Here is a 17402-nt window from a genome sequence, read left to right on the forward strand (position 1 = left end):
ATGGCCTCGAAATAGAATCTACTGCGATTGGAGATATCAAACTTGTTTAGTCCTAAAATCACTGCACTAGGAGAGATCTAACTTGTAACTCCTCCAAAGTTGGACTAATAAACTATCAGTCATAACTCGACAGTTAAGTTCATGACTTTGCTAAAGTGTAGGCAATGATACCTATTAATTAGAAAATGAAATGTTTTATGTAAATTGAAGTCCATGTACCTTCTGTCAAGTACGAATTCACTTGTATCCTTGAAAATGTTAAACTTTGCCAATGGAGCTTTTTAGGAGAAATATAAGAATGCCTCCTTAAGAATACTTATTCACTAGTTTTGCCCTCCAAATGTTAACTTTTGAGTCCACTGGTGACTATGAGAATTATTCAATAGGAATCAAAGTATAAAATTTTGCTCGTTATTGTTACTTATTTAAGACTTGTTTTTAAATCCATTAACTTCCTAATAGAATAAAACATGTTTTAGTTCCAAACCAAACATGTAAGGTGAATGATGAAAAACTATAGCTCCGTTTGGATTTCTCATTTTTTAAAAAACAAAATTTTCATATACAATATTATAGTAACACACAAACAAAAACAACTCTAAAAACACCATATCCTTATAATATATCAAAAATAATTCCAAATATATAAAAAAAATAGAAAATAAAATCTACATCATTTTCTTCTTTCATCTATCACCATCACCCACTATTATCACCCTTATCCACCACCGCTACCATCCCCTCTTTTTTCCTCCTTCCTCTCTGTTCCTCCTCCTCTTCCTCCTCTTTCCTCTTCTTTCCTCCTCTTTCCCTTTCCCCTCCTCTTTCTTACCATACCCCAACCCTCCATTTCCTGATGCAGAAGTCAGTGGAGGTCTACTATCTATGACCTTGAAGCTACAAAAATGGCGGAAAAGTAACTTCGAAGATCAAAAGATGAAGAGAATGTAATTATCAGAGTAACTGAGAGATTACATGGAAAGGAAGAAATGTAGAAATTGTTACAAGATATTATGAAGGTGTTGATCCCCATTTCCCAGACCCAATTCCTATTTATAGCATTCTATGTCGGTTACTAAGTCGGTTTATTAGGCCAGGCTAGTGCTGACCTCGACTGATGTCACTAGATTCTCCCTAACAAACTCTAGCTAACTAACTCCAGCTAACCAGCTCCAGCTGCATGGCCTGAAATGACGTCTGCATGGCCATAACTAACGTCTGCATGGCTATAATTGATTTCAGTTAGTCTCCTCCGCTGCATTTATGTGGCTTCATCATGCGCATAATGTGAAATGACCAAACACGTGCATCATTCCCTTCCTATTAAAGGGAAAGGGGTAAGGGGGAAAGGAAAGGGGTGAGACGTGGCAGGGAAAGGGAGGAGAAGGGGAAAGGAGGAGGAAGATGGGAGGAGGAAAGAGATGAAGGAGGAAGAAAAAGAGGAAGAAAGACGAAGGAGAACGGATGGGGTGGTAGTGGCAGCGGTAGTGGGTTAAAAAATATTACAAAATTTTTAAATTTTAAAAATACTTCAAAATATATTCCAAAAATATCTCTAAAAACATCACAAAAAATAATTATAGTAAAAAGTTTTTTGTATATACTATTACAATAAAATATTTTAAAAATACCTTCAAAAATAGCTAATTCAAACGAAACGTATTATAATTATAGGAGGTTTTATGATTCGTGACATGTGTGTTTTCTTAGGACCCCTTGTGATCATTAAAGGTAGCACACTATTATTTCTACCAACCCAATCCTTTTTTTTTGTGGCATTGATATTTGATCTCAAGTACCAAGTACCAACTTCACTCACATGGGTGCTAGGAAAACACACGTGGTATGCAACTACACTGTGCTGGTACTATTTGCATGAATTGCATTACAATTTCACTAATGCACTATCAATTTGTTGGAACCACTCAGTGGTCACTGAAAAGGGACTAAGATGCATTTAATAAAATTGAAATTTGAAATTTGAATATATTAAGTTATTAAATTGTTAAGTATTAAATTTAATACATTTAAGTACATATCACATTCAGTGATAAGTGAATAGTTTATCACTTAATCTTTGAAGCAAGTTTTGCCTAGAAAATTCAATGCCACTTAATTAATTCAGATATTTAATTTTTACTTATCAAACAATTTGAATATGTTAAGATTTGAATCTATTAAATTTAAGTATTAAACTAAGTTACCAAACAAGTCTTAAGTCCCTCTTTGGACTGTAGATCAGGGATTTAAACCCCACCTACAGTGAACAAAGTTCAAAAGAGGTGTCAAAATACTCTTTTGATCTAGTCAGGTCTGTATATCTGTTAGCCCCAATAGGATAGATTAGGTTATACGAATGTTATCTCGTTGCCCAAAAAAAAAACTATCAATTTGTTGGATAGTTCCTTAAAACTATTTTTATTTTTTATTTTTTGTTGGTTACCAAAATAGTTCCTTAAGTCGTTAAAGTTTCTAAGCATAACCATCATGTTAAGTTGAGGGTGGGCTTCATTTCAACTTTGAAAAGTTTTTAAAGTTGGCTTGAAAAGCTTTAAAATTTCTAATTTTGTCTTACATTTTCCACCTCTAAAATTTTTAATGTTCTTTTTTCCTTTGCATTGCCCTCATAAATTTATAAAGTAATTAAATTTTCTCCCCACTTTAAGGATGAACACATTCAAAATGTAAATCAATAATTAGTCCAAAAAAAAAGAAGAATCCTAAAATTATGTGTACTTAAAAATAAATGAATTATCTTTGTTTGAATTCATTTTTCAAGAACTATAATTGTCTAGTGTATAGAAATATTAATCAAATCATTGCTTCAATATTACTATTGTCTGTGAAATTTTTTTTTTATAATTTTAAAATTATCAAAACATTCTTGTACTGGTTATCTATGCTAACCTATACTAACTTTTATCTATTGGATTAATCTTATATATACTGATAGTATACACACTATCACCGTTAGATACATGACAACTAAAATAAATTTAAATTTGAAATTCAAATTTTGAATATGTGTCATGCATCCAACCATAATAATGTATATATTGTCAATGTATGTAAAAATAAATTCTAATCTATTATGTAAATAAAATATGACTTCCGTGATATAGTATTGTATACTGAAGCAGTTCTCCGCCCCAAACCTTGGGGTTTTAGCTCCCCCGCTACCTCAAATTATAGTATCTTAAATGTTTCATTTGCAATTCCTAATGTGAAAAAAAAATATCAACGTGGAGTCCACAGTTTTAACCTTGACATTTGATTCTTTATGTTCATCAAATTTCATTTCAAATCTGCTCTGAATGTCATCAATCATAGGTATCGTAGCTAATGAAATATGGTAAGAATGAAAAATCGGAATTTGAGGCTATTATTGAAATTTTGATGCATCTAACATGTCATAATAAACCATAAGACAAACCAACATATTACAAAATAAGATATAGCAAAACTGAAAAAGAAGTGAAGAAAGCCCTGACAGTTGAAGGAAGGTTGCTTAACTTATCCTGTACATAATTCTCTTCATGTGGATGGCTCCATCTTTTGAAATTTTAAGAGAATCATGGTAGTATTAAAGAATCAAGTTCTCTTTGTTCAAGTCAATTTCTGACTTTTCCCAATCTTCTAATATCCTTTGTCCAATTTAGAAATTCGATTAGCAACGCAGATTTGGTCTCAACTAATTTTTTTTTTTTTTTTTTTTGGTACCTTCTAGATCCAAGTCTCCATTTGTACCCAAGTCTAAATAATTAAGAAGGCTTCGATCTAAACCTAAAGAAACAAGTAGCGAGAAAAAGAGAAAAGATCCTTTATAATAAGTAGCAAGCGATGAGGAAATTTTCTCAAAGTGGTTATGAAAGCATCAAAATGGGACTGATTTAAAAGCTTAAAATTCAATCTGTCCAGAATAAAAATTAAAAAATGCCAAATGAGAATCAGTCATAAATCAGGGGGTCATAGTCCCAATTGAATTGGTGTAGAATGTAGATGTAGATATCAATTCAACTTTTACTCTTTCTGTTAACAGGATATCTTCTGCTCGTAGAATCATTCAGTAGACATTTTTAATACCATTTTGAACATAAGGTCAATCATAGACTGAGAACAAGACTAGTTCATTTAAACTTAAGATATGGACTTGTTGTATCTAAACTGTCTTATTAGTTATACCGTGACTATTTTTTTTTTTTTTTTTGGGACATGATAGGCCTGCACTTACTCTATATTAGAGAGAGGGGGATCTGAAGAGGTCCAGAAAGAATCCGGAGAGGACAAAACCATCGCCGACCCAGAGAAAATAGTTAGTTATACCGCAGCGAATAGTTAGCCTTGCGCTTTTAAACTACACAAACAAAATATTACCTTAACATCATGTTCAGAAAAGGTGACCTTAACAGTACATCAAAACGTCTATATTTTGCGCCTAAGAAGGTGATAAAAACCATAACCTTGTCATGTTTGTCTTGCCAGAAAATATGACCTTAACATCACTTTCCTACCTTAAACTTATATTGATATCATATTGCATCCCCAAACTTCAATTTCATGACACTTCGTACCTTAAGTGTTTTATCCATATTACCTTATTCCAATCATCAATGTGGTAAAAAAGATTGATTGAATCACAAGTACGACAGCATATGCTACTAAAAATTCATTAGTCCTACGACAATGGCACTAGTTTTAGATTTTCATTAGATTGCTCCTTTGATTTTTTTTTTTAAAAAAAAAAATAAATAGATGGCTCTTTTGATGGTAATACATATTTGAGATATTAGAAACTGAAGCCGAAAAAATTGAAACTTGTAAAAGAAAATAATGAAACTTTTTTTTTCAAGCTTAAGGCAAGCAAAAATTTACTACGAACCAACAAAGAGAAGTTCCAAGAATTACAAAGGTGTTTGTGATGTCAGGAGAAGAAAGACATAAAGGAAAAGGAGGTGGAGGTTGCTGGAACACTAACCCTGCCCTTTTCTTCTTTTTTTTTTTTTGGTGGGAATTGGTACTAGTATATCCAATGGTGCTATGTATACATTCTTCCAACGCCGGTCAGGCCTGCGTTCCTGACATAGCCTTCATCTGAATGTGATTGTGATTCAAGTCCACGGTAGGCAAGACCTCGTAAGAGCCGAATCCCCTAATTCCCCCTAAGCCTAGTGTCTTGGCTACTGCGGCGTAGGTGACCGTGAGGATGAGAAGCACAAAGAATACGTGGACCACGAACACGAGATCTAGGATGGCCACGGCCCTCAGCTTGGAGTCCTCGAGATCACACTTGGTAGAGCCCTCGACGCCACTGACCACGTCGAGGAGCTTGTGGCAGCCCTCCGGGATGAAGGCGTCAACATGGAGGGAGAGGCCCGTCTGCAGGACCCAGAGGCCCTGGAGGCAGAGGGAGGCGGCAAGGCCGGCATCGGCGAAAAAGAGCCTCGGGTGGCAGGCGAGGATGAGGCAGAGCAGGGAGGAGAGGGCAGAGACCCGGGCGGAGACACGGTCGCACTCAGCCTGGAGATCGGAGGTCTGGACAGAGGCGGACGCTGAGGAGATGGAGTAGTGGAGGAAGAAGATGGCAGAGGCAAGGCCGAAGAAGAGATCTGGAGGTAAGGATGGGAGGAGAGGGGTGGACTCAGACAGGAGGAGGGTGAGGGCGAGGAGGAGGAAGAGGAAGAGGACGGCTGCGGACTGGAGGGAGGTGAAGCGGTGGACGGGGGTGCGGCCCTTGAGGAGGGGGTCGGAATCGGAGGATACGAGGGTTTGGTGGGTGAAGGCGACGAGGAGGCAAAGGATGAGGAGGTAGAGCTGGAGATGGCGGAGGAAGCGGTGGGCGCCGCTGGGGAGAGGGTGGTAGGGTCTGGCGGTGTAATCTCGGGGAGACTTGAGGTGGTTCTTGGTGGTGCAGATGAGATGGTAGAGTCCCAAGGAGAGCAGAGCCGAGGATGAGAACACGTGGTAGAGTAGACCTGCCATCGTCGATGATGTGATTTGTGCCTGCCCCTTCTTCTTCGGATCCTCTCTCCCACAGATGATGGAGAGATAAAAGCCTTAGCCCTCAACTGGTGGAGGAGGAGGCGGGGACTGCTGCTACTGTTTAGACTTAATTTATTAGTGTATTAGACCAGTGCAGTGGTGAGAAAATAATGAAACTGATTTCTAGTTTCTCTCAACTAGCTGAAGTAATCATAGGCATAATGAAAGCTAATACTCAAATCATCTCCCAACTAGAAAAACTAATCGGGTGCATGCTGTGCAAGGGTGCTCACCAAATGCAAATGTATGAACTAATTATTCAAAAATAATAAATCATTTGTCAAAATTATTGGTTAGAAGAAAAGAAATGAAATTAAGCTAGATTTATCAAGAAAAGGGAGGAAATATCCTTTAACAAGAAATATATGGTTCTATAAGTTCTTTAATAGTATCAACAATTGTATTTAGTTGGAACAACAAAAACACTTTAGGGTGCAATTAAAAAATATAAAATATGATTCAATAAGTTCTTTAATAGTATCAACAATTGCATTTAATTGGCACAACTAAAACACTTTAGGGTGCAATTAAAGTGTCAATTTGAAATTTGAGGTGCTATGCAGGAATCAACTACAAGTTTAACAATGATTGCCTTTAATTGAACAACTAAACACTTTAGGTGCAATTAAAGTGTCAAATTTGAAATTTGAGGTGCTATGCAGGAATCAACTACAAGTTTAACTACAGGTGTGATTTCACTACAGGTGCGATAAAAGTGGAATTAATTGAAGGAAACTTGACTCTCACACAAAGTCTGTTGCCTGTTTAGTGTTCGTTCCTCCCCCTCTGTTTTTAATGGAATTTCCAATATAGAAGTATACAAGCATTGGAAAAAGATGGAAGATGAGATAAACAGAACAAGTTTGTAGAAATAAGTGGAATACTTCAGGCTTCTGCATCTACTACTGCCATCTACAAGAATAACCTATTTCAGAATCTGATGATGAAGATCACACGACCCTTGTTACTTACCTCAATAGGTTCTTGCAAAAGAAACAGAAAATGCCCTATTTCTGAACAGAATATATGGGTATGGAATTCAAAAACCTTCACCAAGTTAGAAAGCACTCTTATGCTAGGTTTAAGTAGAAACAAAGCCTCATCAATCAGAGAAAATAAAATTTATATTACAGGAAATTTATATTACAGGTTCTTTTAGGGGATGGATCTGTGGACACGTGTCTGTAGAAGTGAGATCTTTGGTGCATCTGATGGTCTGCTACTTGTCTCTCTGTTTCTTGGTCAAGCAACTTTTGATCTAGTGATTCCATTTTCAAGAAGAAGGTCAAAGATAGTAAACTTGAGGCTACTACAATAATTGGAGAACTAATCTGAGTTTAAGAAGATGTTTCAGGTACATCACACTCAGCATCATCAAGAAAAGGGAATTAAATTAGTATGCATATATGGACGGCAAGGATGATTGTTGTGTCTATCGAGAGGTTGGCATTAATAGCTTAAACATTGGTTTATAGTAGAACCAAAGTCAAGAATCCTTGGTCTAAAACCGGAACTAGAATTCTTGGTCTAAAACCTGAACTAGAATTCTCGTTTCTGATAGATTATAGAAAAAGTTGGGGTAATCTTCCTGTCTGTCAAGGGAAGCCTATGTGGTAGAACAAGAAATAAGTTGACAAAATCCCTGGAGGAATTCATGCTTTGATCCTAATTGTCTCTAGTCAGAAGCTCAGTTATTGCTATTTATTAGCAGATAAAAGAAGAATTTAATCATTAGAATGATGATGAGAAGCCCAATTTAGATGATTTGTTAATCAATGCGCGTTTTGTATGTTTTAAAACTTTCAAATCAGACTTCATAGGATTTTGATATGTACATAATAATACACAAAATTTGATTAAAAAGATGACAGTTGTTCTACCAAAAAAAAAAAGTGCGTTTCCTCAACATGTCTTCTAAATATTGTTAACCATTACAGGTAAAAGACTTCAGAGGGCAAAGAATCTTATTTGAAACTCAGAAGGCTAATATAAGAGTCGGTACAAAGCTTAAGTATGGTTAAGGGTGCAAAGTTGAGTTAGTGAGTCACAGGTAGGGTGCCCAATCTTGGTGATAAAACAGTAGCTATAATTAATAGTAGATACCCTCACGTAATACCTTGTATTGTCATAGCATAGAAACTAAAACTATGAAATTTGTCCAACCCACAAAAACACGTATATCATTGCAATCAAAACTGGTCATGTGTCCTTTACTGGAATTGAGAAATTTCAAGTGTACAAAAGTTGTTGATAGTAAAAAAAATGGCAACTATTTAAAGTAGGTGGTAATCAATAATATTCTAGGAAAGACTTGTAAAAAAAGGCCAATAATGTAATTTGTGAAGAGAGAAACTGTTGTATCTAAAGTTTTAGAGAGAATAAAACTAACTCCTCTCCTATAAAGTTTTTGAAGGGCCATAATGGGTCTTGAAACTGTCTCCAAATCAGACCTGGACTTGTTTTGAACCAACACATTATTCTTAAATTAAAGGCCAACAAGAAGGTTATTTTTGGATCAATAAAAGTTATTGTCAAAAGAACAACTGTCTATAGTTTTTGCATGCACTAACATCACTCTTCCAGCAGTGAAATTAACCAATTCCTAAGCAGCCAATTGTACATCAATTATTGGTCTAATTTGGCTCATGCAGGCAATATCAAATGGAGAATTCAAGAGTTACTTACATAGAGCCATCGTCAACAGGTACAAAGAGAGGATATCACTAGCATATTTTGTGTGTCCTAGAGAAGACAAACTAATAAAACCTCCAGAAGATCTTGTAGAGAGACAGGCATCAAGGAAGTACCCAAATTTCAAATGGTTAGATTTGCTTGATTTTACTCAAAAGCACTACAGGGCAGATGGAGCAACCCTACAAAACTTCACTAAATGGCTCATGTCTAGCAACAAAATTTACTCGTAAATATTTTGTGTTTTGTTGTAAGATTGATAGGTTAAGGCCTAGGTCTAATATATTTTATCTCAGCTTTATTTATGGTTAAGTTGTGGATTCTTAAAATGAAATAATAATACAGTTGCAATGTGTAATTCTAGTCTAGCCATATGCATAGGAAAATATTTTTATGAAACCAAGATCAATCTACCATGCGAAGGTAATATGACAAACATAGCCACTCATTTTTTTTCTTTTCTATATAAATATTTCAGGGGATGGGAACACTTCAAGATGGTAGGGGAAAAATGAACACTTTAAGATGGTACAGGTTTGACCTATCCATTCTTGCATTTGAACTCATCCATTCTGCATAACACTTCAAAATTTAGAAGTCATTCTTGCATTTGAATCTTTTATCAATGTTGTGCAAATCTTTGTCCACCCAGCCCCCAACCCTTCCCCCCCCCCCTCCCCAAAACAAAAAAAAGGAAAACCGAAAAAAAAAAACCATTAAAGGTTCCTTCTAGAGGTCCTTTAATTAGATTGAGCCATCATCCAGCTCTACAAGGGGTACAATTTCCTAGACTTCAATGCAAAACATTTCACTGACTCACGATTACTCAAATGAGTGACTCATCAGACTGAAAAGGATCATAGGACACCTAACTTTGCAACAAACACTACTATGTACTCCAACTCCAATTCCCTTTTTCTCTACGTGGCTATGCTGCTCACCGTCCACTCCACTCCCCCAATCAAAACACTACTACTACTACTACTATATAGATTTGTGACAATTTTTTTTTTTACAAGCGACTAATAAGAACACAATCTCCACCCCAACACCAACAAATCTTTATAAAATTCTGCAAATAATCCTTCTACTACTGCTACCACGCTCCTTACAAACTTCTCCAATAAACTGCTTCTTATATTCCCATAATAATAATAATCCCACCACCCCCATCCCTATTATAGACTATTATCCACATACATACATATATATATTATTAATTTATTATCTTTCACTTATTAACCTGCGTCCTGAAATGTTTCCTACACAAAATACTACCAAAATCCAAACACAAAAGGCAAAACTACGTCGCTGCTTCAGCAAAACAAGAAGAGCTTTTAATCTTGCAGTTTGTATTTTATTGGTACTACAATCTACCAATAGCGAAAGAAAAGAACACCGATACAATACAAGTGAAGTTGAAACAAAAATCCTTATCCTCTAATCCCGACAACCCGTCTTCCTACCTCTAATCCCTGACATCCTTATCCTCCGTAGAACTTCTTCGATGCCACATCCCCATTATCAACGTTTACTTTAATTAAGGACCTTTTAACTTTTCAACAACAAAAAAAAAAGAATTAAGAAATCACAGAAACAAGCAAGCCAGTAAACAGACAAGAAGAAGATCAAAGTAGCAGTATGATAGACTCACCAAAAAAGCCATAGAGACAGAGAAAGACAGAGAATCCACAAAGCCCTTTAGGAGTTAGGACGAGAAGAAGAGTCTTCCTTATTACTGTCCTACCGTGTAGTGATTGCTGTTCAAGAAAAAGAATATACTACTGTAATTTTCTTTAATTGAATGGATCTGTTCGTTATTTGCAGGAGAAAGTGGAACTGGGAATCGAGTTTTCGCTTTCTTCGGACAAGTCAAGATTTAAGGGGTGGGATTAGTAGGAAGTACAAATAAGTAAAGTTTATTTTTTTTTCCCCAAAACATGCATTTTAAAGACACAATAACTTTTAAAGACACATTCATTCCTAGACTTCAATGAAAACACAAAAAATACCACACACGCATTCCCCATCTACTAGAATGGATTTTCAGAAACTTATAGGGTATTGACAAATTAAAAAAAAAAAAAAAAATTACCCGTGAGAGAGAGAGAGCTGGGCCGCTGGAAGGAAAATATGCTTCTTTGTAGCTGCAACCGTGAGAGACAGAAATAGTGTCGCCGGCGGCCTCGCTAATCGCTGCTATGGCTTCGACAATCAACGGAAACAGCGGACAATCTGGCGGAAGCTCAGAAATGGCTTACTTGCACGAGAAAGAGATAGAGTGAGGGGTTTCGTCTTGGAAGCTTGCCCGTTTCACGGCGGACTGGAGTGAGGGATGTCGTCTATCGCCGGACTGGCGGTGGCGGAGTGAAAGAGAGTGAGAGGGAACGAGGGATGTGTGAGGGTGTGGCAAAATTGGGGTAATAGATTATTAGGGATCGGAAAATTTGGGAATACTATTATTGTTTTGCCAGTATATATTTTTTTAATTATTAACTCAAATTTTGTTCGTGTCTTAGCATGATCTTTTTTATTTATTCTGAATCTATACAAATATAAATAATTTAAATATAAAAATTAACAACAATTCTACATATTCATTTATATTAAATTTAAAAAATTAATATATTTTAAGCGTTCAATTATTTACTAATTTTTAAAAATTTATTTACATCCTTTTCACTATGATGTGATAGTATATATCAAATCCTCATATAAAAAAATTGATAGATATTCTTTTTTTACAAATACTCTTTTAGATAATTTAAATTTTTATAATAATCACAAATCTAGAACTATATATTCATATTTAATTAAGTAGAAAAAAATCCAGCAATTCATTTTTCTTCATTGATAAATATTCAGTTTCCAACAATATTGATAAATCTGTCAGTGTAACAATTAATTCTCTTTTTTACACTAAATTAATTCAAAATTTAGGAAAGAAATATGAACAATTAGAATACTAATCAACGGTATGGTAGTGAAAGGAAGTAATTTGGAATATGTAAAATTTCAATAATTGTGATTAAGGAAGTAATTTGGGATATGTAAAATTTTAATGAAGTATACCAAATCTGTGATTGAGGATACGCAAAAATATATCAAGTACTTTGTGATTAAGGAAGTATTTTGTTGTTGTATACCAAATTTTTTTCAATGTGTTTTATTGTTCAGGAGCTTTTACGATTATGAATTGCATTTAGCTGTAGATATATTTTTTTAACTAGTTAAATGAAACATGCACCTCATGCGTTATTCTCTTCAAACTAAGGAAGTGCACTAATTTTGATTTTTGCTGACAAGAATATAATTCGATGAGATTTTGGTCTAGTAGTTAAAATTGAAATTTCAAAAATTAGAGATTTTAGATTTAAGGGTTAATTACATTTACCTCCCTTGAGATTTGACCATATTACCAATCAATCCCTATAATTTGTCCAAATAACGGTCTCACCCTTTGAATGATCAAATGTTTAACAAAAACCCCCTTAATGCCGAAAATGCCTTTTTTGAGGCCACGTTGCATTAAAAAAAACATATTTTTATTTATTAACCTTCAAGTAATCCAAAAAAATAGAAAAAAATTTTTGCTTATTATTTTATAAAAATCATATCTTTGCTTCCATAAATAGTTTTGAATCAATAATTATTTTAAATCTTAAAAATGAATATTAAAAATTAGATAAATTGAAAGAAAATAAAAAAAAACAATTATTTTAAATCCTCAAGTATGGTTCGAATTTGTGGTTCAAGGCATGTTGCGGAGAGCACAAGGCATGTTTTCCTCAATTTGAACCATACTTCAGGAATTAAAATAATTTCTTGTTTTTTTTATTTTTCTTTCAATTTATCTAACTTTTAATATTCATTTTTAAGATTTAAAATAATTATTGATTCAAAACTATTTATGAAAGCAAAGATATGGTTTTTATAAAATAATAAGGAAAAATTTTTTTCTATTTTTTTGAATTGCTTCAGGGTTAATAAAATAAAAATATGTTCTTTTTTTAATGCAACATGGCCTCAATAAGGGCATTTTCGGCATTAAGGGGGTTTTTGTTAAACGTTTGATCATTCAAAGGGTGAGACCGTTATTTGGACAAATTACAGGGATTGATTAGTAATATGGTCAAACCTTAGGGGAGGTAAATGTAATTAACCCTAGATTCAAATATCTCTGTTCCTTCCCTACTTCCTATATCTCATCCTTCCCCAACTAAAAAAAAAAATTTAGAAAGGGAATATGTAGCCTTGTTTGGTCGAACATTTTCAACATATATAGAATAAGAGCCGAAGGCCTCTTTGGTCGGCTTCGTTTTGGTTGTCCTCTCACGTGCGTTGTGCGTGGTTTGTGGTAGATGCAACGACGTCGTACAATTTGATATCTTTTTTTCGCTCGCTTTGATCGTAGTTTAGTTTCGTCGTCTTGTTCCATGACACTCGCTGCTGCTGTGCATCAGAAAAAAATACGCTGTCTCCCTTGGCCGCTTCTCCAGCTAGCCTTCGTGTACCTAACGGCCATAAATAATATCGGTTGTACTTTTACTTTTACTCTTCGGCCTTTTTCAGCCTTTCAGCCCGAGCATTAATGGGTTTGAGCTCTGCTGCTTGCCCTCCAAGCATTATTCGCTTTGGTGCTACTTTTCCAGCTACTTTTTTCCCCCTCAGTTCAGCATTAGCTCCGTTCGTGGTTAGTTCTGCTTACCTGTGTTGGATCTCAGAGATTCATCCCCCGGCCCTATAGTTTTTCCGGCTATCTGCTCTGTTTTCCTCCATTTCTTCCCCTCCAAGCATTATTCCCTTTGGTGCTACTTTTCCAGCTACTTTTTCCCCCCTCAGTTCAGCATTAGCTCCGTTCGTGGTTAGTTCTGCTTACCTGTGTTGGATCTCAGAGATTCATCCCCCGGCACTGTAGTTTTTCTGGCTATCTGCTCCTCCATTTCTTCCCCGGTATTCTCTTTTCCCCCTAGAATGCTTGTTTATGATTTTTTTTTAAATATCTTTTTCCACCGGGATTTAGTCAAGCAAATGTGTCGTCTTGTTTTTCTAATTACCTGAGTACAGTTGGTTCTGCTTCTGAGAGATTCATCCCTCGGTGCTGAAGCTTTTCATCTTGCTGCTCTGTTTTTCTCCATTTTTTGCCTGTTCTTCTTTTTCTTCCCTTGGAGGTTTTGCTAGGCTCGGAACTAACTTCTTCATTGACTCTGTGTTTTCTACATTTTGGGCCAGATGTTTTTTTCTTTTGTGCTGCCTTTTATGCTTGTTTTGTGTTTTGCTTGGGTATTTTTCCCCTTGTTCTTGGTTCTTAGATTTTTCCCTTTTCCCGTTCTTTTTCCCCTTTGCTGACTGTTGTAGTGCTTGGCTGTTGTGCTTTTTCCTCCAGTGCTGTCTTCGTTGTTCTTTTAAATTTTTTCCCCGGTGACTTGTTCTTTTGTTACATTTATCTTCTTCCGGGCTTGTTTTTTTGTTTGTTTCTATCAGATTTTCCTCCTATTTCATGTGTTATATAACTTTTTTGTTTGCTTTTAGCCCTATTGATTGAGTAATAGAGTGCTTTTTCTTAATATCTTTTTCCACCGGGGTTTAGTCAAGCAAAGCTTTTCATCTAGCTGCTCTGTTTTTTTCCATTTTTTTCATGTTCTTCTTTTTCTTCCCTCGGAGGTTTTGCTAGGCTTGGAATGTGTTATATAACTTTTTGTTTGCTTTTAGCCCTATTGATTGAGTAATAAAGTGCTTTTTCTTATTCTTTGGTCTCTTTTTTTTTTTAAAGTGTGGTTTAGAGTAAAAAAAAAAAACAATGGTCTTGCTACAAATAAACAAGCGAAAAAAATGACTGATTGAAAGCTTGGAGCTCTTGTTGCCTATTTGTGTTTTTTTCCCCATAAGGCTCCTCTTGATTGAGGTTGTCGAATCTTGGAAATTAATTAGCATTCAAAATCTGCCTGGATATGCCTGTTACTGTTAATATGTGTCAGTTATATAAACAGTTATACAAGGCCTGGATAAATGAATCATTAATGCACTGTATATATGTATGTATGTATCTGTGTGGTGGGAGAAAATTATCTAAAAATGTTGGGGTGAAAAGCAATTCAGTTCATCATCACCTAGGCTAGGCAAGGCCACCCTGTTATATTTCTTTGAACTGCAGGTTTTAACCTGCCATTATACTTGGTGACCTGCTCTTCTGTTTGTCTTTTAGTTCTATTTTTATTAGTTCGTATTTTGCTTGAATATCTGCATTCATGTAATCGTTAGTTCTACTTTTTGTGGCTCGTTGTTTGCCTGTTTTTTTGTATTTATGCTATTGTTTTGCTTTCCCCTTTTTTCCGTGTTTTTTTTTTCATTGGGCCTGATTAGCGTTTTTCTTTGCCTGATTTTTTGTATTTATGCTATCGTTTTGATTTCCCCTTTTTCCCGTGTTTTTTTTTCATTGGGCCTGATTAGCATTTTTCTTTAGACTATGTGGTCTGAACATGCTAATGGGATGTTGCGTTTGCCTGAGGTTAATGCTTGTCTGGTTCATTGGACATCTCAAGTTCAGCTTATCGAGGCATCGCACGTGAAGACAACTTGTGGCAGTGAGCTAACAAAGAAGTTCCGATACTTTGTTTTTTCTGATTTCCAGGTGCAGTTTTGCGCTGTTTCTTGTTTAATTTTTTTTGGTTCTTGTGCTGATTGTGGATTTGTTTATTTTATGGTGTTAAAGTGACTGCACTTACGATTGATGAGAATATTGATCGTGTTAGTGATCTACTTATGCCATTTAAGAAGTATCGCATTTCAAAAACCCGTGTTTATGAGATACCTGACTCTTCTTTGAGTGTTGGTTCTTATCGCTTTTATTGGGTTTTGACTAATGAGACTGTGATTGATAAATTAATTGAAATTGAACCTCCAAAACTCCCATGCTATTTTCGCCTGCGCTCTATTGCTTCGTGTGACGCTGTTGCCGACACAGAAAACTTCATAGGTAGCTCTATATTTTGTTGGTTGTTTTTCCCCTTGTTCTTGAATTCCTTGTGCCTATACATTTGTTTTTCTCTGATTTTTTTTTGTGGCTTCACAGATGTCATGGGAATTGTTTTGTGTGCCTTTCCTGCTAGAGAGGTATATTTTGAAGGAGGCCCATCTATCGCACGTGACTATGTTATTGTTAACTATGAGTAGGTGTTTGCTTTTCTTCCCCCTCTGTTTATTGAGTTTATCTTTTGTATTTGGGTTGCTAATGAGTATTTTTTATATGTTCCTCTGTGTTAAGGCTTAGGCCTGTTATTTTAACCCTTTGGAATGAGTTCGAAGCCATAGAAGGGGCTGACATAATGGCTAATATTGCACAGAATCCGGTTTTGATATGTGTCCGTCGTAGGGTGACTACCGATAACTGTAAGCTTCTATATGTTATGAATATCTTTTCGTATTTTATCCATACTATTTTTAAAATTTACCATTTGGTTTTGCCTGAGCATTGTTCTCTGGGTCACTCAATTCTTTTTCCAGATTTATCGTTATCTACTCAGTTTTCGTCTGTGATATTGGTTTCCCCAATTGTGCAAGAAGCTGGGAACCTCCGGACATGGTTTGCTGTTTTGTTCCTTTTTTTTTTTTGCCAGTTCGTTGTTCTCTGTTTACTTTTCTTTTCTTTTTTTTTGCTATTACTTTGCTTTATCAAATTACTGTAATCTGTTTAGGTTTCAAGCTAATAAATCAGACCTCACACAAATGGTCCACGAGAGGAGTTATGCTAATCCACGTGTATTGGTCCCACCAGTTGCTTCTAGCCGTATAAGTCAGATCTCATTCATTGCACAGGCGACGAAGTTTGCGAGTTTGCTATTACATTCTTGCTGGAATTATAGTCTTTCTCTATAAATGTTTTCATATCCACCTTGAGTATCCCATAACTTTTCCCCCTTACTTTGTATGTTACCCACCACAGGACATAGGAACTGCATGGATAAAAGGCACGGTTTCTCTTGAGTATAGAAAGGGTAGACTATGGTATCTAGCCTGTCCACATTGCTATCTTCCTAATGATTTTTCTTTGAACTGGGGTATTATGTGCCGCTATTGCAGCCGAGACATTTATACTTTCCCTAGGTATGGTGTTCTTATGGTAGTCTCTTTTATATTTTTTGTTTGTTCCTGTTTTTTATTGTATTTTGCTGTTTTTGAGTCCTCTTTTGTTAGATGAATTGCTTATTCGTTTGTGCTATAAGGGCTTGTGTGACTCTTGCTATCAAGGATGGCACTGGTTCACTCAATGTAATAGCCATGGGAGATGAGGCCGAGAAGTTAATAGGTATCAATTCTCACCGTTTATATCAGGCTGATAAGGAGGTACTGCTATTTCCCTGTTGTACATATGCTTCTAAAGTGTAATGTTGTTTGCTGGTTTTTTGGCTATGAGAATAAGTCATTGCTTTCACTTTGTCGCCAGGATGTGCATCTTACTGATCGTGTGGCGAGTGCACTTAACGGAAGAGTAATGTTGTTTTATCTTAAGCATTCGGACCATGCTGTTAGGGTTACAAAGGGTGCTCGCTATACAATCGTCGCTTCCTATGACGTGAATGATACTGAAGCACAAGCTGCCTAATTCTTTTTAGCTTTTAGTGTAGACTTCTCTTGTTTGTTTTTTTTTTTTGGATGTATAGCTTATATCTTAT

General features: G+C 35.7%; 1 protein-coding gene and 1 long non-coding RNA gene across 5 annotated transcripts; one reads left to right on the top strand and one right to left on the bottom strand.

The window, feature by feature from the left end:
• Nucleotides 1-4823: 4823 nt before the first annotated feature.
• LOC113708901 (uncharacterized) lies at nt 4824-11183 on the bottom strand. 4 transcript variants are annotated; one of them, XM_027231610.2, is made up of 3 exons: nt 10826-11183; nt 10385-10490; nt 4824-6096 (listed from the first exon to the last, which is right to left on the bottom strand). In XM_027231610.2, exon 3 carries the CDS (start codon nt 5977-5979, stop codon nt 5062-5064), a length of 918 nt encoding a protein of 305 aa, XP_027087411.1. In that variant the 5' UTR covers nt 5980-6096; nt 10385-10490; nt 10826-11183; the 3' UTR covers nt 4824-5061. The 4 variants fall into 4 exon arrangements, with proteins under 4 accessions (XP_027087411.1, XP_027087412.1, XP_027087409.1 ...); XM_027231611.2 differs by having other exon boundaries at nt 4824-6105; XM_027231608.2 differs by lacking the exon at nt 10385-10490.
• Nucleotides 11184-16683: 5500 nt separating this feature from the next.
• On the top strand, nt 16684-17216 carry LOC113707842 (uncharacterized). The gene is made up of 2 exons (XR_011820890.1): nt 16684-17073; nt 17174-17216. It is a non-coding gene; the product is annotated as an uncharacterized lncRNA (long non-coding RNA).
• The last annotated feature ends 186 nt before the right edge of the window (nt 17217-17402 follow it).

Source organism: Coffea arabica, chromosome 9c (assembly GCF_036785885.1).
Source record: "Coffea arabica cultivar ET-39 chromosome 9c, Coffea Arabica ET-39 HiFi, whole genome shotgun sequence".
In the NCBI taxonomy this organism is placed as follows: domain Eukaryota; kingdom Viridiplantae; phylum Streptophyta; class Magnoliopsida; order Gentianales; family Rubiaceae; genus Coffea; species Coffea arabica.

What these genes read in the sequence shown, in the direction of transcription:
- LOC113708901 (XM_027231608.2), bottom strand. Translation starts at nt 5,979, where the DNA reads ATGGCAGGTCTACTCTACCACGTGTTCTCATCCTCGGCTCTGCTCTCC.